Here is a 26,318-nt window from a genome sequence, read left to right as displayed (position 1 = left end):
CTCAGAATATAGATCTTTCAGTAATTATTTTGCAGTATTTGTTTTTACTCTTCTTTTTTAATCATGGGAAATTTACAGCTTTTCATTTAGCTATCCTTTTGTCTGTCCCCACCCAACCTTGTGTCTGTAACTTTCTGAAAAGAATGGAGACCAGCTGTACTTGTTATTTTCTGATTGCTTTAAAAATCAGCAGTAATAAAATTATGTAATGAAAGACACATTTTATGGTTATTGTTGGGTGCTATTTTCATTTCTACAAAAGATCCTTTGGAAGTCCAATCTGCAATGCCCACATTGCCATTTTAGAAACAGAGCACAAATCTCCGAATGTGGTCTTAGAGGGAAATGGTAAAGAATTAATAGAATTTTCTTTTTAAAAAAGTTATGCAGCAGAAGACTTCTGTATTTCCCCTCAAGAACAGAATAGAAAGTTCTCCTTTAATAAATTGAACTTTATCCATTTTATATTAGACCTGATTTACACATGCATATATGTATTTCACATGTGCAATAAACTGTCCAATAAATACAAAGCTATATAATTCACAGGTGACAAAGCATTTCCATTTCTCTCACTGGCATAGTCTGAGAATTCACAGGGAATGATATCAGGCAGATTCTGCCAACAAGTGCAGGTTGCATCTCCTTCATCCTGCACCCTTGGGACCTGATCAATCCCGAATGAAGGAATTTGCTGGATTAGGCGAGGTCTCCTTCCTTACCCCCTCCAGCCCTAGTGGCCCCTTACCTGCAGCTGGCCCCCACCTCCTGTTTGGTTGTTGCTTCTGGCCCCAACCCTGCATGGCTGTGGCTCCAGCCCCAGCCAGGGAAAAGGCAGAGGCCCCAGGTGGGCTACTGGCTCCAACCCCAGTGGGGAGCCCACACATGGAGCTGGGGACCCAGCTCCAGCCCCAGGTTGGCTGCTGGCAGAGGGAGCTGGGCAGGCTGCCAGTTTCAGCCGTGGGCAAGGAACCCGCAGCCAGCTCCAGCCCTGGGCGGGGAGCCAGCAGAAGCCCCTGACTTCCCCTGCACAGAGCTGCCAGCCCCCTTGTCATTGGGCCTCCGCCTGCATTTCTTATCACAGCCTCTCAGCTGGGTCTCTCTGATCCAGTAACATTTGTGGTCCTGCCGGACAACAGATATTGCTGGATGAGAGAATTCCAGTTTTGAGAGGTGCAAACTGTAATATTCTGGCACTAGTGCTGCTGGAGAAGTACAGTGGGGGAGGAGGATTGGAGTACAATAAAAAAACATTTTGAATTAAGAGAATATGCAGAAGCCTGCAAATGTTCTTTATATCTGTGGGTATCTGCAGCTCATTTTTTAATGGAGGCAGATGTAGATGTGGACACAAATTTCATATCCACTCAGGGCTTTAAGAATATTTGACAGTCTGTAATTTCATTTTAATTTCCTTCACACAAGAAGCAAAATCTCAGATGGTTTTTTGTAGAATGACACCATCAAGTCCCTGGATAGAATTGCAATTATATAATTCACAAATAGTTGTTTATGATTATGCATATCCAGTGGGTTCATATTAAATTGTTGAATGAAAAATCTCGTCTGTTTCACCAATTTTACTTATTTAACGTCATCTGTTATAAAACAATGACCATTGGTTATCAATTATGTAGCAAAGTTCAGGAAGTTATAGTTAAGTATACTTTCACCGTAATTTTACATCTGTAGTATAAAAGATGCAAAATCTTTGACATAATTGCAAAATAAGTGGTGAACAGATGCCTCTCTTTAGAGGCTACAGAGATTATAATGTTTCTTTTTACTATAGTTGCAGTGAGCAAGGAATTAATGGGCTTCCATACAATGTTCCATGCTAATATTTAATTTTCTTCAGATGAACTTTTATGTTGTGATCAGGAAAAAAGCAAGAAAGTTATGATATACCATTAGTTTAGTTTACATTTGTCATAATGTGACTTCACTGGTTGGGTCTGAGAGAGTATTGTTTTAAAAGTCAACAAGACTTGATTCTGTTCCCATTGAAATCAGTGCCAGAACTCTCTTTGAATCCTGGGTAGAATCAGAACCTTTTTGTGCCATCCCAGATCCTCCAGTCTCACTGAACTGCATTCTGTTGTAGGTCTGAAGGTTCTGACTTATACCTGGCTGTCTTTGCTCACCCACTGCTGGACGTTCCAATATTTGCAGATTACTGGGGTGTAGGCATAGCCCCACCAATTCCCTTTCCATGCTTCCTGCACCAGTGTGGAGAATTTGGATAACAGTTACTGTGGCTGTACTAGGCAGAGAGAATATTTAGGGGACTGGTTGAGTCAGCTGGATCAGTACAAAGTAGCTGTAGTATGGATGAGGAGCAAGCTGTGTGTGTTAACCTAATGTACTTTACTAGCATGCGTTGAGGTAGATTTACACATATGTTCATGATCATAATGTACTTTGTAACCATTGTGGCTCAGCATTAGGTCATATATCTTTCTAAAACTATTACAGGCATATGGTTCTGGCTGTGACATTGTTATTCTGGCAGATGACTTTGAATGTGTGCAGATTATTCCTGGTGCTAAGCATGGAAACATTCAAGTCAGCTGTGTGGAGTGTTCTCAGCAGCAAGGAAGGGTAAGTTTTTAATATGAATAAAGTTTAAGAAATGAAATCTATAAACAGAAACTGACATGTAGCCATTATTGGTGAGGTGGTAATTTCATGCTAAAGACCGATTTTTGTGTGCTTAAACTTCCTAAATAACCTTGTTTGTTAAAAGTAAACATCGTTGTTTCAGCCCAGTAGTTATTTTCAAAAGTTTGATAAAAATGATTTTAATGTTTTTTCATGTACCTGAATGTTTGTATTTTTATTTTTTTCAATATTTAAAGTACCTGTGATAAAAACTCTCTTCATGTTCAGATAATTTATGCCACTTGCGTGAAGTTTAAAATACGTATATGTGGGCATATCAACAAAGAATGAGTCGATGGCTAATTCTAAAAGTAAACACAATCCACATGCTTTCCTTTGTAAGTGAAAAGGTTCAGAAAGATACCCAAACACTATTAAACATGTCCAAATATGTAATAAGGGGACTCACAAAACATGGAAACATATAGCAAATTTTTCTGAATTTAATATATTCTGAAATGAAGATTGCATTCTCTAAATTGTTTGCAGATGGTTCTTGGATATTTTAATGTCTACTAAAAATTTTATATTTTGCTGTACCAAAATGTGCATTTATTTCAACAGCAAGTTATTGCTCTTTAAAATGAATTAAATGGATGCTAGTTTTCTATGGTACAGTACTTTGTTTTGTGGGGTAACATTTATAGTATTCCTCCTCCCTTATGCCCAACATGTATTTATTCCGATTATGCTCCTTTAATGTTGTAAATTAGCATGTCACTATACTGACATGCGAAGTAAGTAGTTTTGGCTTGTGTGCACAATTTGGATGTAAGTTGTGTCAAAAGCAGCTGTATTGTAGTGCTCAAGTCATGGGAGCATGTGGTCCAAGGAGTTGAAAATGGTTTAAAGCAGACTAGTGTGTATGCAAGTAATTTTTCCATAATTATATTTGCTTGAATAGTTATTTGAGTATATAATATTTCTCTCTACAACACTGAAACAAAATCTTTATAAATAAAGTATTTCAATAAAATTGACTATGGACTTGTCTACTCTTGCTTCCAACTTCGAAGGGGGCATGTTAATCAGGGCAACAGGAGATTACTAATGAAGTGCTGCAGTGAATAAGCAGCACTTCATCAGGCTAATTCTCCCCCTCCCCCACCCCGGCAACTTTGAAGTAGCACAGGAACTTTGAAGTGCTCGTGGCTACATGTATGAAGGCACTTTGAATTTTGATGGTTTGAAATGGCTTTACTCCTCAAAATTTTGGGGAGTAAAGGCATTTGAAGTGTCCCTGGCTGCACGCATGCTGGCACTTTGAAGTTTGATGCTTCAAAATTGCTGCAGGGGAGAATTAGCCTAATAAAGTGCTGTGTATTCACCGCAGCACTTCATTAGTAATCTCCCATCACCCTGATTAACATGCCCCCTTTGAAGATGGGGGCAAGTGTAGACTCAGCCTATGTGAAGTACTGCTTATGACAGTCTGCTGCCAAAAAACACTCTGTAGTGAAAGTTTAAAAATCTAACAAAAGGGATAAGAAACACTTCCCTTGGAATTATGCAGTGAAAATAACACATGCTTTGGAACATGAAAAAAATCATCATGGCTTAGGTTCCTATTTAATGGCATAGTTTAAATGTAGCAGAGCTGATTATAAACCTTGTATTTTTACTGGCTATACGTACTGTAGTGTTGAAAGTAGCTAGCAGAAAAGCACATTTCTAGCTAAGGAAAAATGATACCATTTATATCTGCATCCTAGGAAGTGCAGAAAGCGTGCATGTTTTTCAGAAGTCCCCAGAAGTGTTTAATGTGTGTACTAGCTTACTGAATCCTGATAATATGCAAACCCTGTGGCTGTTTCTACACATGCCACTTGCTCCAAAAGTGGCATGCTAATAAACAGCTCAAAAAATGCTAATATGTAAATTCCTGGTGCTTCATTAGCATAAGGTCACATGATTTGGAGTCCAGAAGTTGGTCTTCCAGAGTTTAAATCACGTGACCTTATGCTAATGAGGTCCTGGGAATTTACATATGTGCCTCATTAGCATATTTTGGACTATTTGTGGCATGCATAGAAACAGCCTGTGTGATTTTCTTTCTGGATTTCTTAGTGACCAGAAATGCCAGCTAGCCAACCTATACTGCCGAGAAGGGTGAAACACTTATCATAGTTACAACTTAGTGTTGACCAAATTTTTTGTGGATGCAACTGACCGTATTACAAATTTGGTTGCAACATAGATAAGACCTGTGGCAATGTACTGGGACAGTTACTGCTAGAGAGTCCGTGGCACTGCAGCTACATAAAGATTAAGAATTGTCTTGGTGACCCTGAAATCTGTATGGACCCTGGAGTATCCTTTGTTGAGGCAGTTTGAACTTCTTGCCTCCTCTGTGTGCTTTTGGGAACCCATTCCGTATGAAGAGTGGATAGGAAAATGGGTTGAAACTTACAATTTATTTCTTTTTAGAGCAGACTAGAGTCCTAATGTGAAAGTATTTAAAGAGCTCCTAATGCAACTTTTAAAGTAAAATTTAGATTTAATAAAAACCAGACATTTTCAAAGTACAGGTTGAACTTCACTGGTCTGGCATCCTCAGGACCTGGCTGGTACCCGTTGAGAATTTGCTGTATCACAGGTGGTCAATATCATCTAGCAGCATTACCAAGATTTCCAGTGCTTACTGGGCTCTTAGAAGACATTTGGAGGTACAATAGAACTAAATAACAGTACAGAACAGTGAGATTCAGGACTGATGGCTGTAAACAAATTTTATGGGACCATGGGGAAACTTGGCCACAACAATAAGTAGACATCTGGCTAAATAAAAGCATGCTAGACCATGGATGTGGCCCGACAAGAGTGTGTCCGACTAGAGAGGTTCAATCTGTACAGGTAAGAACAATGAAGATACATATGCACCACCCTCACCCCTCCAAAAAAGCTTTTTGTAGGTTAGTTTTTGTGGGGAGCGAGGAGAGGGGGAAGAAGTTGATTGGAAAAAACTAGTGAGTCCTATTTGGAATATGCTAATAAGATTCCAATGTTCAATTTTCTGTTTCAGTATACCAGGCTTTTACTCAAAATTTACTGAACCAAGCAGCAATTGAATAACATTTGCTCCTGTACTCTTGTATTTAATATTCAGTGATAAGAAATGGAACTGGAAATCATGGAGAGCACCCAGACACGGATCATTAATTTAGTAGTTTTTCTGTGAAGTAGAGCAAGAGCAGAAAGAGCCAAGGCATCAGCTTTCCATTGTGCCTTAACAGTGACTATCCTGAAGTTACAGCAGAATGACAGGCATTAGTTAGTGCTTACCCTTTTGTGGATTGGATCTCTCTTGCTTACAGTAAAATCTTTAACATGTGGTTGCTCAAAATAAACACTTTTCACTGTTTTCTAAACGCTCTGAATTCCAGATACAACACCATTAAGTGATGTTTGTTTGAATTTCTCTTTACTTTCCTTTTTTTCTACAAGTTTATTGGAAACTTAATGATTAACTGTGACTAGAAAGAGTTCTATTATGCCTTTTTCCTGAGTCTTAACATTTTATTCATTCAACCTGTTCCAGATTGCAGCATCATACGGAAATGCTATTTGTATTTTTGAACCTCTGGGTATAAATTCTCACAAAAGAAATTGTGTAAGTATGTCTTGCATGATTAAATCATGATATGGTTTGTTGGAGCAGATAAAAATATGCATACAACTTGTTAAAGCCCTATTAAAATGGAACAAGAGAGCTCAACTGAAGAATATGTTAATGTTTGTTACACATAGGCTGGGTCTACACTTGCCCCCAACTTTGTAGGGGGCATGGTAATCAGGGCCACAGGAGATTACTAATGAAGCGCTGTGGTGAATACGCAGCACTTCACTAGGCTAATTTTCCCCAGCGGCAACTTCGAAGCATCAGACTTCGAAGTGCTGACATGCGTGTAGCCATGGGCACTTCGAAGTGCTGCGCTACTTCAAAGTCGCTTTTTGAGGAGTAAAGGCACTTCGAAGTAGCACGGGCAGTTCAAAGTGCCCGCGACTACACGCATGCCAGCACTTCGAAGTCTGATGGTTTGAGTTGCTGCTGGGGAAAATTAGCCTAGTGAAGTGCTGCGTATTCACTGCAGCACTTCATTAGTCATCTGTGGCCCTACGTACCATGCCCCCTTCAAAGTTGGGGGTAAGTGTAGCCCATGCAGTTCAAAAATTTGGATGGTGGGAAAGCTAGCTTCTTGTTCTAAACAAATATTCCTTAGCAACATTCTAACACATATTCCTCAACATAGAAAGTCCTCATTTGAAAATGAAGGTTAGAAAAATAATAATTTCCCATTCTGTAGGCAGTGTTCTACAAAATAGAACATGACTGGGTTTTTGTTTATATTCCTCCTCCTTTAACCAGGGGTATGGTAGTTAGCTGGTCCCTAGTATTCTTGATAATGCTAATACATCTTTGTCTGAACCATCATATTAACATGGTGAATGTTCAGTTTTCTGCTGGTAAAAGAATTTCAGGGTTGCCTTTCATGATTTTGAGTCAGTTGAATGCAATTATTAAGTATTAGATTCAGCAACCTATCAGTCTGAATTTATTTGCAAAAGAATTAGTAGAAATCAAGTTCACATGTGTAACTTCATTTAGAAATTAAAAGAATGTGTTTACTTTATTGCTTTTCTGCTGTTAAGAACTAACCATTTATTCCTAATATTTTTATACCACAGCTGCTAAAGTGTCAGTGGCTTAAAACGGGGCAGTTTTTCCTTAGTTCTATGACTTACAACTTAGCATGGGATCCTCAAGGTAATGTGAAATTGATAAGTGTTCATTCAAAGTTTATATATGTGGACTGATTCTATGTACAAATAACTTATTCAAATGAAATTGGAGAGTGACTATGTGGGTTTGTCTACACTATCACCCTCCTTCAAAGAAAGGATGGTAATTAGGGTGTTGGGAGTTTACTAATGAAGTGCTGCGCTGCATAAGCAGCACTTCATTAAGCAAATTCTAACCCCCACCCCCGCAGCAACTTCGAAGTTTTAAACTTCAAAGTAGTGGCTCGCATCTAGCCGTGGCTCACCTGCCGGTACTTCAAAGTGCCGGGGCAACTTCGAAGTCCCTTTACTCCTCAAAATTTTGTAGATCACTAAGACTCCTCAAAATATTGAGGAGTAAAGGGACTTCAAAGTTGCCCCGGCACTTCAAAGTACTGGCAGGTGAGCCAATACTTCGAATTTTAAAACTTTGAAGTTGCTGCGGGGGGGAATTTGCTTAATGGAGTGCTGTGTATGCAGCGCAGCACTTCATTAGTAAACTCCCAACACCCTACTTAACATCCTTCCTTCGAAGGAGGGTGATAGTATGGACAAGCCCAATAAGAATTAAATAAATTCTCCAACAGTAGTAGCTATACTATATAGGGTATACAGGTGGATAGAAACATCAGTATCACTGTAAAAATCCATTGCAATTACCATTTATGAATGTACTACACCAATTGTGTTTGAATGTTGGGTCTTTTCTAGATGGCCACAGTAAGTTACCTAGTAAATAGTGTAATTTAGGTTAGGTCTACAATAGCCACTTCCTTTCGGAAGGGGCATGGTAATGAGGTAGTTCAGATGATGCTCATGAGCCATTGCCATGAACATGCAGCACCTCATTAGCATAATGGCAGCCAAACGCGATCTGAAAATGCCACTTCCAGAACTCATGCCGCCCATGTAGATGGGGACCTTGGAAAAAGCACCCCCAGACTTCGAAAGCCTCTTCTTCTTATTTGGATAAGGTCTTGTAACTCAGTCCATCCATTAGAGAACTTATTTTGAAGGCTCTTTGAGGGAACTTTTCTGCCAAAACTTGAATTGCACTATGAGAAGCAGAGATTAAAGTAATGCAGAATTTCACAAATATCACCACTATATCAGAAACCAATAGCAAATGTTCATTCTCTGCCATTACAAAAGTTTAAGTAATGCTTACTAAATGTTTGCAAGTTTATAGGTAGTATGAATTAGTAACTGTGCCTTTTAATTCACGTGGTCTAACATCCAAAACAATATCATTTATTTTCATATTGCTGTATATTATTCTGTCACCCATTAGAATATTTGTTTTCATAATAGCAGGAAAAGGCACTTCTGCTTAAAATAGAGTATAAAATCTGAAAAAAAAAAAAATAAAACCAACTAGAACTGAGTTTGTCATGTCTGAATAATCTACTGTAATCCAAATAGAATTGATAAAGTTGTGGTCCTAGGTTATCATTAATAATTCTTGTTAAAATAAGATACTCTACATAATTGTCCAATGTAAATGCATCCAGAGTTCCTCGTTCTGTTCTACAACTTTAATTAATGTTACTCACTTTCAGGTAACAGGCTCCTGACAGCAACTGACAACTTGCAGTTGTGGGCTCCTCCATCTGGTGACATTCTGGAAGAAGAAGATGATGATGGTGATATTGATCCTGTCAGCCAGATGAAAGATGATAAAGTTCCCCCAGTACTAAATGACTGGAAATGTGTTTGGCAGTGCAAGTAAGTTAATCTGTAATCTCAGATGTGTTGAACTAGGTGGAAAAGACCACATTTTAAATGTGTGCCTTTAAAAAAATATCAAATATTTAGAGCCCTGCACAGATACAAAATTTACATCTATGGATATAAACTGGATATCTGTGGAGTTTCAGGGCGCTAGCAATAACAACCGAGACCGTCGGGGCCATGGCCAGTGACTGAGCTTGGACCTGCTGTGGCAAAAGCAGCAGCATATTGTGCTGCCAGTCACAGGAGTCAGTGCCCAGTGCAGGAAGTTTCTCTGGCATGGCTGCAGTACTACCTGCACTGCCCACGGAGTCCAGCACCAATTTTACTGGCAGCTCTCCCTGTTCATGCTAGTGAAAGGATCTCTCACACTCTTGTATGGGAGACATACACATCTGCATAATTAATTATGATAATTATGCTGGTTTGGAATATAGTGATGAAGTAAGTGAAGGGAACAAAAGAACATGAATGGGAAAAGGAATGGATCCAAAAGGAAAGTTGGAGGAGAGTGAGAGGACAGAAAAAAGTACATAAGACAAGATATGGTGCATAGGGATGTGGGTAGGATGCTAATACAGGTTGAACCTCTCTAGTCTGGCACCCTCAGGACCTGACTGGTGCTGAACTAGAGAATTTGCCAAACCACAGGAGGTCAGTATTGTCTAGCAGCATTACCAATACTTCCACTGCTTACTGGGCTCTTAGAAGACATTTAGTGGTAAATTACAGCTAAGTAACAGAACAGAACAATAAGAACCAGGACTGGGTCCACAGGAAACTTGGCCACACCCATGATAAGTGGTCATCTGGCTAACTAAAATCATGACGGATTGTGGATGTTGCCAGATGAGAGAGTGGCAGACTAGAAAGGGTCAACCTGTTTGGTAATTTTAGGTGAAGGGGATACTAACCAAAAAGAGGAGAAGGGAACCACTGAACAATTAAATTTCTTTAGAGTTCACAGAATTACAAAGAAGTTGCAGATACAGACATCAAAACAGATGTTCAGATATCTAAAAATATTAGATATTGCCAGTCTGAATCATTTAATGCAATGAGAGAACTATCGTCATAATTTTAGTGTGTTAAAGAAATTCAGGAATATAGTCTAATAACTTTTCCTGATTTATATTTTATGGGGTATAATCAGACAAATTTTCTTCCAATGTGGGCCCCACCTTGTCCAGATGTTTGAACCACCCAATGAAAGAGAGATTTACCTTTGAAAATGTTTTTAACCACCTGAATTGTAAATCTGAATAATCCTGAGAACTTTTTCCTTTAATAGTAGTTGTAAATATTTCTTTGTGGTATTTCTTCTTCAGCTCATTTTCTAGCAGTTCATAGTGTTGCTTTCCCAGAAGCATTCCAAAGTCTGTTAAGAGGGATGTGCATGTCAGCCTGGAGGAATATTCTAGCTGTACTTGACAAGAGTTCCATCCATGTCCTCTGTTCTTTCATTGTACTTTTGCCTTTGCTCTCATCTGGAATGTTCATTTAGCATGATATACATTTATGTTTTAATTATTTTAACCGATTTTTAAAGCCAGAATGGACACGTGACCTGTTTTATGAACAAAGGCCATAGAATTTCACTAAGTAATTACTGCATTCAGTCTGTAGCTTCTGGTTGAGCTAGAGTATATATTTTTAGAAAAAACTCAATCTTACTTTATAAATTTAAACAAGTAGTTTACCACGTTCTTTGGTAGATTATGACAGTTAATTACCTCACGTTGAAAAAAAACTGCACTTTTTTTCTAGTTTGAATTTCTCAAACTTCTGCTTCCAATCATAAGGTCTTGTTATGCCTTTTTTCTCCTAGATTAGCGCCCCTCTATTATCAAAAATATCTTTTCATATAGATATGTGATCAGATCACCTATTAAACTTTTTTTGGGTAAAGTAAATACTCTGACCTTGTTAAGTCATTGCAAGGCAGGTTTTCCAGACCTCAGATTATTCTTATGGCACTTTTCTGATAACCCCCACTCCAGTTTCTTAACATCCTTTTTAAAGCGTGGACACCAGAGCAGGACTGCTATATTCCAGTTGTGGATCAATGCCTGCATTGGCCTCTTAACCACAGAATCGACTGGGAAAATATGTAAAATTGGTTATCCACTACGACTTGTAAGTCCTTCTCAGAGTCTCTTTCTTCTAAGGTATAACCCATCATCCTGAAAATGTGACTGATATTCTTTATGCTTATATGCTGCAACCTTGCCTTTCTTGTGTTATTTGAATGAGCTCAACTCACCAAGCTCTGGATGGAACTCCTTTCAGTTCTTGTTGACCATTGTATACATTTTCTATCATCCAGGCTGGAATAGTCTCAGTTTATGCTTAAGATTCTCTGACTCTGTCAAAAATCAGTGATTTGCTAGTTACTATGCTAGAATATTTTCAGAGGTTCATCGTTCAAATGGAGAACTCTAATTTGTGCAATGACAGCTGCATACTCTTCTAGATAGGCATTTTCATCTGTGCACTTCAGTATGCTTTGGTTCTAAAAGCGAAAAGAAGGTAACCTATTAGTGACTTGGAATTTGGGGCCATACAGTGGCCATCTGAACTTTCTTGCCATTAGAGGTCATTCAAACTGTCATGGACTGAGTTGCTGCCATTTAATAGATGAAATGAGAACTGACCTGTTCCTCAGTCCTCCAAGGTAGAAGGGCCTCTGAGAGACTTGTTAGGGGGAGCTTCAAATGACTAGTATAAACAAAACAATATAGCGTTCTATTCTGCCACTTGGCAGACAAGGAGGTTTTTCCAGGTGAGTAACAATCTGCCAGTTTGAAGACAAACGCAGTAGATTGTTGAAAAATGCTGTGCTAAGCCCTCTCCTTTCCTGAGGTTCCTTGAAATTACATGCCTTGGTTTATTCAGGCAATACTAAGGGCCTCAAATTTAGGAGATGCTTTTCTTTTGCACTTGGATCAAGAGCTTATTTGTCTTTGCTCTCGCTTAGATTTGCCATACCTGAAACAAGTTATTTTTTGTCCATTTTCTTTTCCCACTGTGCCAGATATTTTTGTGCAAAAAACTGATATAATTGTTTTTAGCTGGATGAAGTACATAACATCTGAGACTCAGAGAAATGACTATAAAATATCAACATGCTATTAGTTGTATATTTGGAGCAATAATATGAAAATACATACATAGTGGTCAGTCAGGGTTTAAAGCTGGACTTTCTTTATCCTAGAACTGCAGTATCTGTTCATTTGATGGAGTGGTCTCCTGATGGTGAATATTTTGCAACAGCTGGAAAGGTAAGGAGAAAGAATAGCTAGTTAAGAATCCAAGTGGTGATTCATGATAAGCTTGATGATAAAAAAGCCAAAATCATGAACTGCATGCAATGATGTAGTCTTAGTTAACCAACATTATTTCATTCCTAGTGCATAATGCTGACTGTTCTTGTAACAATTACTTTTTTTTGTATACAAAAAAGTTCTAACGTAATAAAATGATTTTTGCTGATTATATTGAAATTGACAGGAATATATAGATCACAAAGCTCAATTTACATAGCCAGATGTTTCCCCATCAATTTCAGTGAATGATAGTAAAAATTACTAGTCCATTCTCAAAGAAAACACACAGACTTAACGTACCACCAAAACCAAATTCTGTTATCTAAATGATTAGCAAACAGTTTCAAATGTATAACAAAGATTGAATTCTAACTTCTATTCTTATCCTCCATTTCATTTTGTATATTTTTTAAAATTGCTTTTTGGGTTACATTTTCACGTAGGTATTAATTTTTATTTCATCTAATGTCCTTTAATTGCTATGATATTGAGTTTTCATTCAGACAGTTCACCATTTACAACACTTACACCACTAAGGCAAAAGATGAGTTTTAGCAGCTAATTACTTATTTACCTAAACTCTTCACTGTTCTACTTCACATGGTGCTTATGTTACAGACCTGTGTGTGATATCACTAGGAATGTGCCCTCTGTTGTATATTGGCTAGGTACTACACCTTAATATCCTTGTGGCTAGAAAGTGACTTAATCAGAAGTTTTAACATGGCTGCCTGCTAAGCATTTTTGTTGGTTCTGCTTGCATGATCAGGCGTATCTTTTGACCCCTTTATGTGAATTTTATCCTTCAGCTGGGCAGTGAGAGAGGTCTGTAATAGATACTTTTTAAAACTTAATTTATTTCCATTTTCTACTCCCCACGACAGTTGTTCCTGCAACTGAGAGAGCTATTCTCCTACCTTTGTGAATTGTATTTACACTGATGGGTGCCTAGGCATCTCATAGCACACACTAATAAAGGTGTATGTCAGTCTAAACTACTGAAAATCTGTTGACTAGAACCTGGAAAGGGTCAAAAAGGGAGCAAAGGAAGGTATTGCCTTGTAATTGTATTTCCGGTACTATCTGTTTTAGTTATGAAGCCAGAGATTCTAAACAACGGTGAGGACAGGTTATAAGTAGAATGAGATGAAAGAATTCCTAGGAGAATTTAAGAACCATTTGGAGCTAAAGAGTAAAGCAGCATGGAACAGTGTTCTTCCAGCTATTCAAAATCCCCAAAAGACCACTGATAAAGTTCTCTCTCATGCCGAATAGTACCAGAGAGATAGCTGTGTTAGTTTATATACTATCAAAACAACAAAGCAGTCATGTAGCACTTTAAAGACTAACAAAATAATTTATGAGGTGATGAGTGTTCGTGGGATAGACCCACTTCTTCAGACCATAGCCATACCAGAACAGACTTTCATGCGGCTCCTAATGCATTTTCATGCATGTGTTTTCACTGCCTTCCTGTTTCTTATCCCTTCCAGTTCATCTACCACGTCCTGACCCTAAAAACATTTTGCAGACTTATCTGTGTTTCCTCAAATCACATGCAAGTATTCTTACTGGGGCTTCTGGATATATCTTTTATTCACTAGAAACCTCTCTTTGTGTCACTCTTCGTGTTTCTTCCATTGTCATTTTTAGGCACGCTCATATTATGCCTCTATTTGGCCATCTTCTGTTTATGTTACAACTGCCTTCACTGCCCTCCAAAACCCTTTATAAAATTACCATTTAACAAAAGTTATTTTTCCCTTGGTTCTCTCTCTCCCTTACCTTAATTGTGTGCCATATCTAATTTTGTCTTAGGGAGTATTTTTTTTTTTTTTAACCAGGAAATGAACTCTAAATTTATGATACTATGTATTGAGGGCCAAATGCTTACCTGGTGTCAATTAGCGATTTATGCAAGCTAAGATCTCATTCCTTCTGCCAGACATTACAGCAAATCTTGGCATTCATTGAAATTGTTGATCACAAATAAGCTTTCAGTCATTTTTTGTTCATGTAGTTTTGATATTTACAGTTCACCATATAGCTGTACTGTTATATAACTTTTGGTAACATGAAAACATAAAACTGAATGGGCTATTGTAAACTATTTAATGCTCCACACACTTCAAAATGTACATTTGGATAAGTAACCTCTCGGTATTGGTGATGGTGATATCAACATTTCAGTTTGGTTTTAATTAATTAAGTCACTAGATGTACACCACCCAGTTAACTTAATACATATTTTTGGGTGTAATATTTGTGACATTTTTATTTTTAACCTGTATATACTATGTTTTTGTTTCTTTGCCCAGGATGATTGTCTCTTAAAGGTATGGTATCCTATGACTGTCTGGAAGGCTTCTCTTCTACCACAAGAGAGTGAAGAAAAGAAAAAAAGCTCAGCACCTGTTTACTTTTCCTTTGTTTATTTGGCACATCCTCGAGCAGTGACAGGATTTTCATGGCGTAACACTAGCAAGTACATGCCCAGGTTAGAAAACTCCTCAAAGAAACTTTGAACAAAATTGTCAAATGTAGATGCTTTACATTAAATAGGTACATGACTAAAAATAACTTCATTGTCATCAGTGATGGGTACCAGCATTTCTCATTCCCTTTCTGGACACATTTCTTATTGACCATGTCTATTATTGTACCTAAAATTAACTTAGGCACCTTAATTTTAGACATCCAAGTGTAATAATTTTGTCTTTTGTCTTCATGATTGTTTAAATATATATTATACTGAAATTGTACTACCTAAGGATGTGCACATATAATTTCAGTTTGTTAGTTATAATGGCTATTTAATCCAATCATCTAGTATGTTGCCGACTTTTGTAACTAACATACATTTTCAGTGACTTGTTGGGCCCCAGTTCTGCAAATACTCATGTACATCTCATCTGTAATTTAGCACATTTGAGTTCAAGCTACTATGCTCTCTGCACTTTAAACATTTGCATAGTCCCATTGACTTTATTGGGACTCTTTATATGCTTCAAGGGAGGAAGTATGTAAGTATTGGCAGGACTGCAGAGTGGGTCACCATTTAGCAATTTCTTACTATTATTTGGAAAGTATCAACTTTTCTATACTTCTAAAATAGTACCAATCATGATTGTATGTTTCTAAGCGTTTAGACAACCACTGTCAGTCGTGTAACTGCTTACAAATACAAGTAGTTCTCATACAGAGAGATGAACAGCTGTCAAGCCAGCTCCTTTGCTGCATTTAGTGCATGTGGGAGGAGGGAGCTTCTTGCGTATCCTCTTAGGGCGAGGAGGCAGGTTTGAGAAGCCAGCAAAAGACTATCTTTGATTGCTTCCCATCCCTTAAATAGAATTTTCTCAGGGTAGGAACCTTTTGTTTCATTCTCCCAATCCCAGTGGAAAAATACCAAATTCAAGATGGATTTCAGCACTAGCTGGCACGCTCGTGTATTTTTGTAGGACCAGCCACAGTTTGGGCTTATGAGGAGAAACAAAATAATTTACAGATCATTGTCTTGAGCACTGGAACATTAGGTTACTTAAGTACCACTAATGTCTTTCACTAGAAGACCCATATATGATAAAACACATTTTCACTTAATATTTTTAACTTCACATATAAAAGAGTAATAATGCCCAAAATAGAATGTACACATTTAGGGGATCAAAAGTTCTTGAACAGTGTGTTACTTGCCCTGCTTTGCATAAAGCATATTTGAATTCTGCATATTTATATTTAAAACAGTTCCATAAAAATATGAGAACGTAGAGTCCCACACAGTATTTTAAAATTGTGCAACCCTTATCACATACATCATCATCATCAACTACTGTGGGCTCAGCACCCATTGGTGTTTGATGGCTCTCTATTTCCTTCCATCTTTCCCTGTTCAGTGGCTTAGTTTCTGTAGACTAGCTCCACAGCAATCTACTATATCATCTACCCACTCTCTGTGGTGTCTGCCTCTCCTATTCGAACCATCCGTTATGCCGAATACCAGGGTCTTGATTTTTCGTTCATCGTTCATTCTGCAAATATGCCCGAATAGCTGTAACTTCCCTTGTATAACCTTCTGCAGTAGGTTCTCTTTCGGCAGTATCTTCCTATATAATTCCTCATTGGTGACCTTCTGCATCCATCCTATTCTCAGGATCTTTCTATAACTTGTCCTCTTGAATGCCAGTGTCCTTTTGTTAGAATCTTGTGTTGCAGATCGCCCTCTTGTGCTCTGTAGCAAAATCTAGTAGTTTCTCATGTTGTTCATTTCTTTCTCCATACCCAAACCTTCCCAGGACTCTCTCCCAACCTTTATTATCTGTTTCAACCTTTGTGTTCCAGTCTTTTCTGACGATCAACATATTTGGTATCTCCTCCAGCATCTTTGTCAAGTCTTTATAGAATTGCTTAATCTCTGTCTGTACTGTCCTATGTGGGTGCCATACACTTGAATGATCAAGATGTTGAATGGTTTTGCTTCAAATCTTGCTACCATCATTCTTGCACTCACTGTTTTGTATCTTAATAATTCTCCTCTAGCTCTTTTGTTAAGAAAGAATCCAACTCCTGCCTCATGCTTCGTTTCATTCCCTGACCAAATGACTTCGCAACTGCACATCTCTCCTGATGCCATCCAATGCATCTCCGCCTGTCTAAGTATATTGTATTGGTATCTCTTCATCTCCTTTCAAAGCATATCTAATTTTCCAGTCACCCACAGTGTTCAGATGTTCCATGTGTCAATTGATAGCATATGTGTTAGTTGTAATTTTCTTTCGATAACCAACTTTTTGACCCAACCCTGTTTGCTCAATTGGTGTCGCGGACTATGTCAAGTGACAATTTCTGTTGGCATTGGTGGGCCTAGTCTTGAAAGTGCTATAAAATCTGATCTAAACTTTACTACAAGTATAAATATTTTCACCAGAAAATATTACAGCAATGGTAGGAAAATCTGTGTAGATTGTTAATTGCTAAATTCCTTTCTAAAGCAGACATAATGGATTTAGTAGTTAAGGATTTCATTTTTACTCCTTCAGCAATGCAGTTTGTATGCTTATATATCACACAATGCAGCAAATCAGATAATCATAACTAACTATATAAACTTGCTTAGAATTGTGTTCAGTTAATGCATCTGAATTGACATTGTTATCACTTGCACTCTTGTTAATATACAATTCACTATTAGCTATCATATTTAAAATGTTACTACTAAGTGTAAACATGCTTCAGTTCCAAAAACCTTCCATGAAGTATATCATAACTGCCTAATACTTGTACGTATTTGTGTAACTCTTACTTTAATACACATGAGGTAATCCTGACATGTTTATTTTCAGGGGGTCTGTCTGTAATGTGTTACTTACTTCATGCCATGACGGTATTTGTCGGCTATGGGTAGAGACTTTATTACCAGAAGATACTCTTCTGGGTGAGCAGATTTGTGAGACTAGCTCTTCCAGCATTAGCAGCAGCCTCTTGCATTCTGGAAAGCAAAAAGACAGAATACAGCATGCTCTAGAGGTACTGTTAAATATTTATGTTAACTATTTTTTATTTCAATAGTTACAATTCGGGTATGTAAAAATTTTAAGAGATTTGGTAAACTGAAACCACATGCTGTCTAGCAACTGGTAGTATACATTAGATCAGAATGTAGAAGCCTAAATTCATTCTTGTACTCAGTTTACAACAAACCACTCAAGAAGGAAGAGTGACTATTTTTGCAGATTTGAGAATAAAACCCTTAAGATTCAGATGAAAAATGGAACGACTCTGCTTCCTCCTCAGCCAAGCGTAGAAGCAGTTGATATGAAATACAGCAGAGTAAGTGGTGCTTTCATTCTCACTGGAGAATGAGACTCTATACTTGTAGAAAACATCCATGGAAACCAAGAACTGAAACGTTCTCTTGGAGCCATTTAAGAAAGGTATTGTTATCCCTTATTAAGATTAGATATTAGCACACAACTGAGACTTGTTTCTAAAAAAATAAACATTTGGTTTGCGCATTTGGTTTTCATTGCATTTCTTACTAAGGCAGTTTTAGTACAAGGAGGTTTTTCATCTTCCTCCAGGTAAAATAGAAGCTAGCAATACAACCTTTTCTTTTGGTTAGAAAGTGATCTGAAAATACCGTAAACCCTTTCATATCCAGCAGCCACAACACTGGGAGGTTGACAGATATTCAAATATTCTGGATAATAGAGAGGTGTAGCTAGTAATGCATAACACTAAAGAAAAACAAAATTAGATATTAAGAAACAAAAATATATGCAGAGTGCTTTATTTACCAACAACAGTAGTATTGTACACTGTAAACTTACAGTAAACCCTCAAAATGTGTGATTTCAAGTTGCACTTAACTCTCATTAACGCAAGTTAAGAGCAACTCAAAATCCCACTCCTCCCAGCTCCAGTTCACACCCCTGCCAGCCCCGGTTCAGCTCCCCTTCACTGCACCCCCGGTCCCACTTACCACCCACAAATGACTTCAGCTCACCCCCACCCCAAACCACGGGTCTTGCTCACCACCCCTCATGCACAGCTCCAGCTCAACCTCCCTGCGCATGGTTCTGGCTGAAAACCCCCAGCTCTGGTTCAACCGCCCGCTTACGAGCCGAGCACAGCTCCAACTCACCACCCCCAATGTGCGGCTCCAGCTCGATTCCACCCCTCCACCCCCCCACAGCCCTAACCCGTCCAGACTTAACCCCTCTGCCCACCTCCCACGGCCCCAACCACCACCAGGCTTAACCCTCCCCAGCTGCCCCCCCAACCCAGGATGTGCCTTTCCAATGGAGCTCCAGGTGCTCCTGCTGCTTCCCAGGCTGCGGAACATGTGTTCTACTGGGGAAAAGCCATCCCTCGACTTACGCAAAATTTCAGTTACGCGAGGGTGTGTGGGAACACAACCCTTGCATAAATAGAGACTCGACTCTACTGTATTTGCTGTATTTATTTGTATTTACTTTCACTACACTGTACTTATGGACAATGTAACTGAAATTTACTTTTTATTAAAAAGCTGGTTATTTGAGAGTTCCGGATGACAGAATGCTGAATATGAGATATTACCGTAATATGCAGTTTTACAAATTCAGAAAAATCCGTATGCGGGGTCATCACGTTAGGTATTAGAAAACCATAAAAGCTTCAGAATTTGCATGGATCACTTTCACAGTGTATTGTTTTGGATTTAAATGTGATTTTTTCCTATCTCTTAACTACTTCAGACACTTCACCACTTGAAAAATATGAGAAAAGGACAAAGAAGATCTTCAGTTCTTATTACCCACACAGAATTATTGCCTGATCAACAGGGCTCGCATGAAGTTCAGCGTCATATTTCACATCATGCTAATGTACTCTGTCACTTTCATATAGCAGCAAGCATTAATCCTACTACAGGTGAAATGCAACTTTTTTTAATCTTTAAAAGCCCAATAATTTGTCCAAAATGGAAATATTAGGGAGATGGTGTTTACATGATGTTCATGTTTTGCTCAGCTTACTTGAGTGTTGTCCATTGCAAAAATATCGTTTCACTAGTCTGCAATTATCAGTCTTTTAGGACAGAGAGCACTTGACTTTCTACTATAACAACTAAATAAACACTCCCAATTTTTTTTAAATGAAAAGCAAAAATTTTTGATCATCCTTAGATGTAATGAAAGGAGCAAGAATGGCACAAATTCAAGTTTAGTTTGGTCTTGGGTGAAGAGGGTCCTTTGCAGATCTCTTAACATTTTGGGGTCAATAAACAGCACTTAGAATATGTCCACACTGATATTGGAGTGTAATTTCTATCTCAGGTGGATGAACGTGAGCTAGCTGTAAACAAGATAGCTATAAATAGCAGTGTAGCCACAGCCATATAGTCAGTACGACATAGTTATCCTGTGTACAATTCTTTCTGCATCACTAGGTACGTATTGGGGGAGCAGGGGGACAAGCCTGCTGTGCCTCCTGGCACCCATGGCTACTGTGCTATGTTTAGCATCCTTGTCCAGTCAGAGATGGTGCAAGTACATCTCCTCAAGCTGAGAATTTAACCGACCGCTCCAGTGTATATGTACCTTTATGTATGGTATGATAATAGGTGCTTTGGGAGAATATGCACAAAAGTTCAGCAACATTCCTGAGACGTGCTCTGGCCTGTTGGGTTTGTCTTTAGCAGTGGAACCAAGTCATATTGGTTCTGGTCTTTAGCTCTGATTCTTCTGTTGACTTGTGAAGATAGTGATGTCCATTTACAGGCACAGCCTAGCATAGGTATCCATGGAGCATATGCATCCTCAGTGGCATGCACTAGGTAAGCGAGTTTTGTATAACTCTTCAGCCAGCTATCACTCCCGCCTTCCATCTGGTGATACGTCTAATCCTCTGTAAAAGTCTCTTTAACTGCACAACATTTCAAAAGCCTGTGAAATTCCCAACACAATCTTTTCTTTTCTTTTTTTTAAAAAAAAAATCAAGGTTGTTAATTAATAAGAGTGTAGTTACCTATCATATGTACAAAACTCCAGCACTTAAAGCAAGGATCTAAATAGTTAAGGCCATAAATTATACACTGTCCACATAATAAACAAATATATTGTTCTTGTCAAGTATAAAGATATCCGTCTCAACACAATGATCTGAACTCTGACCCAGAATACATTATATGCTTATACCAGTGATCTCAAACTATAAGTACAAAACAAATTTTTGGAAAAAAAAAACTGAAAGCTTGTTAAAGTAGCACATTGAGTCTCAAATGCAAATCAATGAGTACAATTTTACACATGCAGCATTATTCTGTTAATTTCAGAAAGTACATAATTATGATACTAAAATACTGTGAGCTAATAAATATATTAACTGAATATTTTCCATTTGACAGTATCTTTATAAAAAGCTTATAGATATGAAAACAGAACAACACAAATAAATTTTAAAATAACTTCTTATAGTTAGGGCTATATTTGGCAAGAATATTTGTGGCCAGCATAAGATTTATTACACAGGGCTTTTAAATGGCTTGGTTTGCAAATAATTTTATACATAACGTTTTTCATCTAGAAAAATTTATCTTTTATTTTTACTAGTTTTGGCTTATGGAATTAAAATGAAGCTAGTTTTCTTTCTTCATCTATAAAACCCATTTCTATTAATATCTGTAAATTATCCACTGTCTTGCATTTATAACTTGTTTTCTCTTATAGGTATACATTTATGAAGTTCTGTATTTTAGGTAGCTAATTGACATTTGTTTAAGATGTGGGTTTGGTGTCGATTTTTGTAATTAAATTTTATTTTCACAGACATTCCATCAGTTTTAGCTGGAACAGCTTTTAATGTGGATGAAGGAAATGGAGGCTTTGTCGTTCATTGGCTGAATAATAAAGAATTTAATTTTACGTCCTCAATTGAAGTATTCATGCATCATCTAAGAAAACTTGCTGAACAACCACCAGAACAAGGTGCTGATGATGCTGATCATGAAGAGGAGGAGGACATGGAGGAGAAAGAGAGAGGCTTACATATGAAACTAGATCATGGTTGGTAAATCTGGTAATTTTATGATGTCTCTTAGAATTACTTTAGTGAACACAGTATATACATGATAACACATCAAAACAGAGATATTTGTAGTTTAGATTTCATGTGCTGTAGGTGGCAACTGCTAGTGGGCACAGTAGCTCTTGCAAGAAACAAGTTCAACAGTCTTTCTTTTTGAAGCGTCTCTCTCTCACACACGCACACCCTTGCTCTCTGTCTCAACATATTTGTAGACTCTAGCGAGAACCTAGGTTTTATATTAAGGGATTTATATTGAACATTGTTCTATGTCTGTTTGCTTATCAGTGGTTGATTATTCTTGTACATCCATTTAGATTCTCATTGAGGAACCTATATATTTAACTTCAAGTATGCTTTTGTGTTAAAATAGCTACTTGATATTAACATATAATTATCTCTTTCCTTAGCCTGGAGAATATGTCATTTACACACAGTAATAAAAGGTTGCTAATTTTGGGTCATTCCCTATAATACATGCAAAGAAGAAGAAAAGTACCAGTTAGGGATATCAATTAATCACATAATTAACTTAAAAGGTGATTAACTGCAGTTTTAATACCATGGCTAAACAATAGATAACTAATTGAAATCTGTTAAATATTTTTGGATATTTTCTACATTTTCAAACATATTGATTTCAGTTACAAGAGCATGCAAAGTGTACATTGCTCAATTTATACTATTTTGATTAATATTTCCACTGTAAAAATAAATATTTTTTTCATTTCACCTCATACAAGTACTGCAATATAGTGTCTTCATTATGGAGTGCAATTTTTGTTGCACTGTAAAACTCTGGACCTTACAAATCCACTCTGTCTTACTTCTTGTTCAGCCAGTTGCTAAGACAAACACATTTGTTTACGTTTATGGGTGACAACAGTGCCCATTTCTTCTTTACAGTGACGCCTGAAAGAGAGAACAGGCATTTGTGTGGCACTTTGTAGCAAGCATTGGAGGGTATTATATGCCAGAAACTCTATAAACATTCAGATGCCCCTTCATGCTTCATCCACCAAGCTGTGATGATGCTTGTTAAAACAAACAAAAAAAGTGTTAAATTTGTGACTGAACTCTTTGGACAAGAATTGTATGTTTCCTGCTCTGGTTTGCACACATTCTGCCAGCTATTTTGTGTTTTAGCAGTCTCAGATGTGTAATCCAGCATGTGTTGTTCATTTTAAGAAAACTTTTGCCATAGATTTGACAAAATGAAAAGAAGCTACCAATTGTAAGATGTCTAAAGATGCCTACAAGATCTTGACCCAAGATTCAAGAATCTGAACTGCTTTCCAAAACCTGAGAGGTGAGAGATATGGAACATGCCTTCAGAAGTCTTAAGGAAGCAATACTCAGATGTGGAAACTACAGATCCTGAGCTACTAAAAAAGAAATTCAACCTTTTGCTGGTGGCATTTGACTCAGATGATGAAAATGAACATGAGTCCACACTGCTTGGGATCATTATCAAGCAGAACTTGTCAGCATGGACCCATATTCTATGGAGTGGTGGTTAAAGCATGAAGGGACACATGAATAGTTAGCATATCTGGCACGTAAATATCTTGTAATGCTGGCTACAACTGACATTCATGTGACTTTGTAAACAACATGGAGGCAGAATTACTTCTTGCTAATGTAAACAAACTTGGTGGTTCTGAGCAATTGGCTGAACCAAAAGCAAGAAAGTTCAACTTTCATGATAGAGATTGGACTATTGTACTTGCATTAGGTAGATTGAAAAATACTATTTCTTTTGTCTTCACAGTGCAAATGTTTGTCATAAAATAAATATAAAATGAGCACTGTACACTTTATATTCTTTTCTGTAATTGAAATCAGTAATTTAAAAATGTAGAAAACATCCAAAATATTTAAATAAAAGGTATTATATTACTGTTTAACAGTGCAATTAATTGCACAATTAATCATGATGTATTTTAATTGCTAAATTATTCACAGCTTTTTTTTCTCTTTTGACCTAGTACAAATAATAGGCAAACGTGGCAGGCAAACACAAATGGAAGGAAATTAGTAGTGGTAAACAGGATATGAACTGGACTGCTTCATATTGGGTCATTGACCTGCCATTCCCTTAGGGCCATCCCAGCTAGTTTCTCAAAGTCTCAGCTTTCATGAAGTACTAAGGTTGTCTCCCATATATGTAATTATAAAGAAAAGCTTGAAAATGTGAAGTAAATGTAATACAACAGATGCACGCAACCTGTAAGAGTATCTCTTGGAGGTTTGAACTGACCTGTGTTAACACCACTGGTGTTAACTCCAATGCCCAGGGTTATTTCATAGGTTAATATTGTTAATTGTTTCACCACTGAGATAATGGCACAAGATATGTGGCAGTGATTTATGATATATGGATGCCCAGTTACTTAAGGGACAAGTATATAAAGCCATGATAAGATGGATTAGAGAAGTGGGCAACCAAAGGGAGGCACTTGATAACACTTGAAGTAATGGAAGGAGGTGTTTGAAGGTAGAGAAGGGGTGTTGTTGCTGGACCAATGCAGAATGATGTTATCAGAAGAGAAACCAAGGTCTGCAGTATCAGAGAATCTGCAAGAGAAGCAGCTGAGATGGTTTATACATACATGAAGAACGAATGAAAGGAAACAATATAGGCAGCTCTTGAGATTCAAGTTCGTGGGTGGAGGACGACAGATAAGGAAACAGTGGATAGACTGTGTGCAGCAGGATAGAGCAAGTATGGAGTGAGTGTTGGACTGGCAAGCATGGAAATGACTGATCTGGCAACCTAGCCCCAATTATCTGGGGAAAGGGGACGAAGAAAAAGGCTTCACCACTGTTGAAGAGGCGAGGGCAAGAATATTTTGAATGTATGCCTCATGTTCTGAACATATTTCATTTTGCTGCCATGAAGGGATGATGCTTGAGAACAGCACCCCTTTGCCCAGTGGGGTTAATTAGCCCAGTTATATAGTGCTAGTTCTGTCAGATCCAGTATGCAACTCACACCTTATTCAGACTCATATGGGTCAATTAGCTTCTTGTCTCTTCCATTTGTTGGAGGCCATATGCAGGGTCAGACAGACATCACATCAATTGCACATAGTTCAGTTTTTCAGCTATTCTTTACAAGAACAATGGCTAAACAAAAACAAAAAAAACAAGCTGAGATTCTCATGCCATGACTGACTCAACTAGCTAGAAGCCTATGCTGATGACTTGGGTTTTAATATGGTCCTGTCTATAGATGCATTTCAGCCTCACTGAGGGGAAGCCAAGCCTCGGGAGCTCAGCTAGGAAAGCTTGGTCATATTTTAAGTATCTGCACAATTTACTTTAAATAGTAGCTCATCATGGCAGCATTTAGGTGAGTGTCACGGTTCCCCCCACCCCCCCAGGTCAAGTCTTGGGCCCTTTCAAGCACATGGCATTGTCTTCCCTGAAGCAATGAAACCCTTTATACTCAGGTTATGCACAGCTGGGGTTTTGCATAATTCTTGGAGTATGGGATTGAGATTAGAAACCACCCTTTAAACACCAATTGCCACTGTCAAATCAGCAGATTTTCTAGTGGAAAAAATATCATTTTTTAAAAATGCCACTCAGAGTAGCATTAAATTGCACACTATTCTTTTTTGGTCCCCATTTTCACTTTAGAGCTGCCTGATGCCATGTGTTTAGTGTCGGCAGAATCTGATTTTGCTTATTTTAAACAACTTCAGTAGTAAATATCAGTGTTTATTTTAAGCTTCTTTTAGCTTTAGTGGATTTATATTTTCATGGTTGTGGAAAATTATTGGTGTGTATACCAGAAAATTATTTAATGACAGTAGATGTTCAACACATAGCAAGACATACCAGTAACACTATCTGGGACTAATAAAACAAAAAAGCAATCATGTAGCACTTTAACAAAATAATTTATTAGGCAATGAGCTTTCGTGGGACAGACCCACTTCTTCAGACCATAGCCATAGCAGAACAGACTCAATATATAAAGCACACTATCTGGAACTGACATAGAATAGGTCTGATATTTCACTTCTCATGGAAACATTCTAAGTACAACAGGTGAAACAGACAAAGACATTAAAGCCAAAATAGTAAAAGCCAGGCATGCCTTCATAACTCTAAATTCAGTCTGGAAACAGAAATCTTGCCCTCCAAAATAAACTTCAGCTATTCAGCACTGTTGTAACACTTGTTTTTAATATGTTGCACTGAAATGAGGAGAGCTGATCTTACTATCTGAATTTTAGATTTTTTACAAAC

General features: G+C 37.8%; 1 protein-coding gene across 2 annotated transcripts in view; it reads left to right on the top strand.

The window, feature by feature from the left end:
* Nucleotides 1-26,318, top strand: part of DMXL2 (Dmx like 2) — a 111,182-nt gene that overhangs the window by 14,339 nt on the left and 70,525 nt on the right. For both annotated transcript variants that reach the window (XM_075006470.1, XM_075006469.1), the window contains exons 2-10: nucleotides 2,476-2,601; nucleotides 6,200-6,271; nucleotides 7,348-7,426; nucleotides 9,000-9,165; nucleotides 12,386-12,452; nucleotides 14,816-14,994; nucleotides 17,837-18,020; nucleotides 19,733-19,907; nucleotides 21,803-22,039. In XM_075006470.1, coding sequence (XP_074862571.1) covers nucleotides 2,476-2,601; nucleotides 6,200-6,271; nucleotides 7,348-7,426; nucleotides 9,000-9,165; nucleotides 12,386-12,452; nucleotides 14,816-14,994; nucleotides 17,837-18,020; nucleotides 19,733-19,907; nucleotides 21,803-22,039 — 1,285 coding nt within the window. The remainder of the gene's footprint in view (nucleotides 1-2,475; nucleotides 2,602-6,199; nucleotides 6,272-7,347; nucleotides 7,427-8,999; nucleotides 9,166-12,385; nucleotides 12,453-14,815; nucleotides 14,995-17,836; nucleotides 18,021-19,732; nucleotides 19,908-21,802; nucleotides 22,040-26,318) is intronic.

Source organism: Carettochelys insculpta, chromosome 12 (genome assembly GCF_033958435.1).
Source record: "Carettochelys insculpta isolate YL-2023 chromosome 12, ASM3395843v1, whole genome shotgun sequence".
Classification (NCBI taxonomy): Eukaryota; Metazoa; Chordata; order Testudines; family Carettochelyidae; genus Carettochelys; species Carettochelys insculpta.
This window is presented reverse-complemented; position numbering and strand designations above follow the sequence as displayed.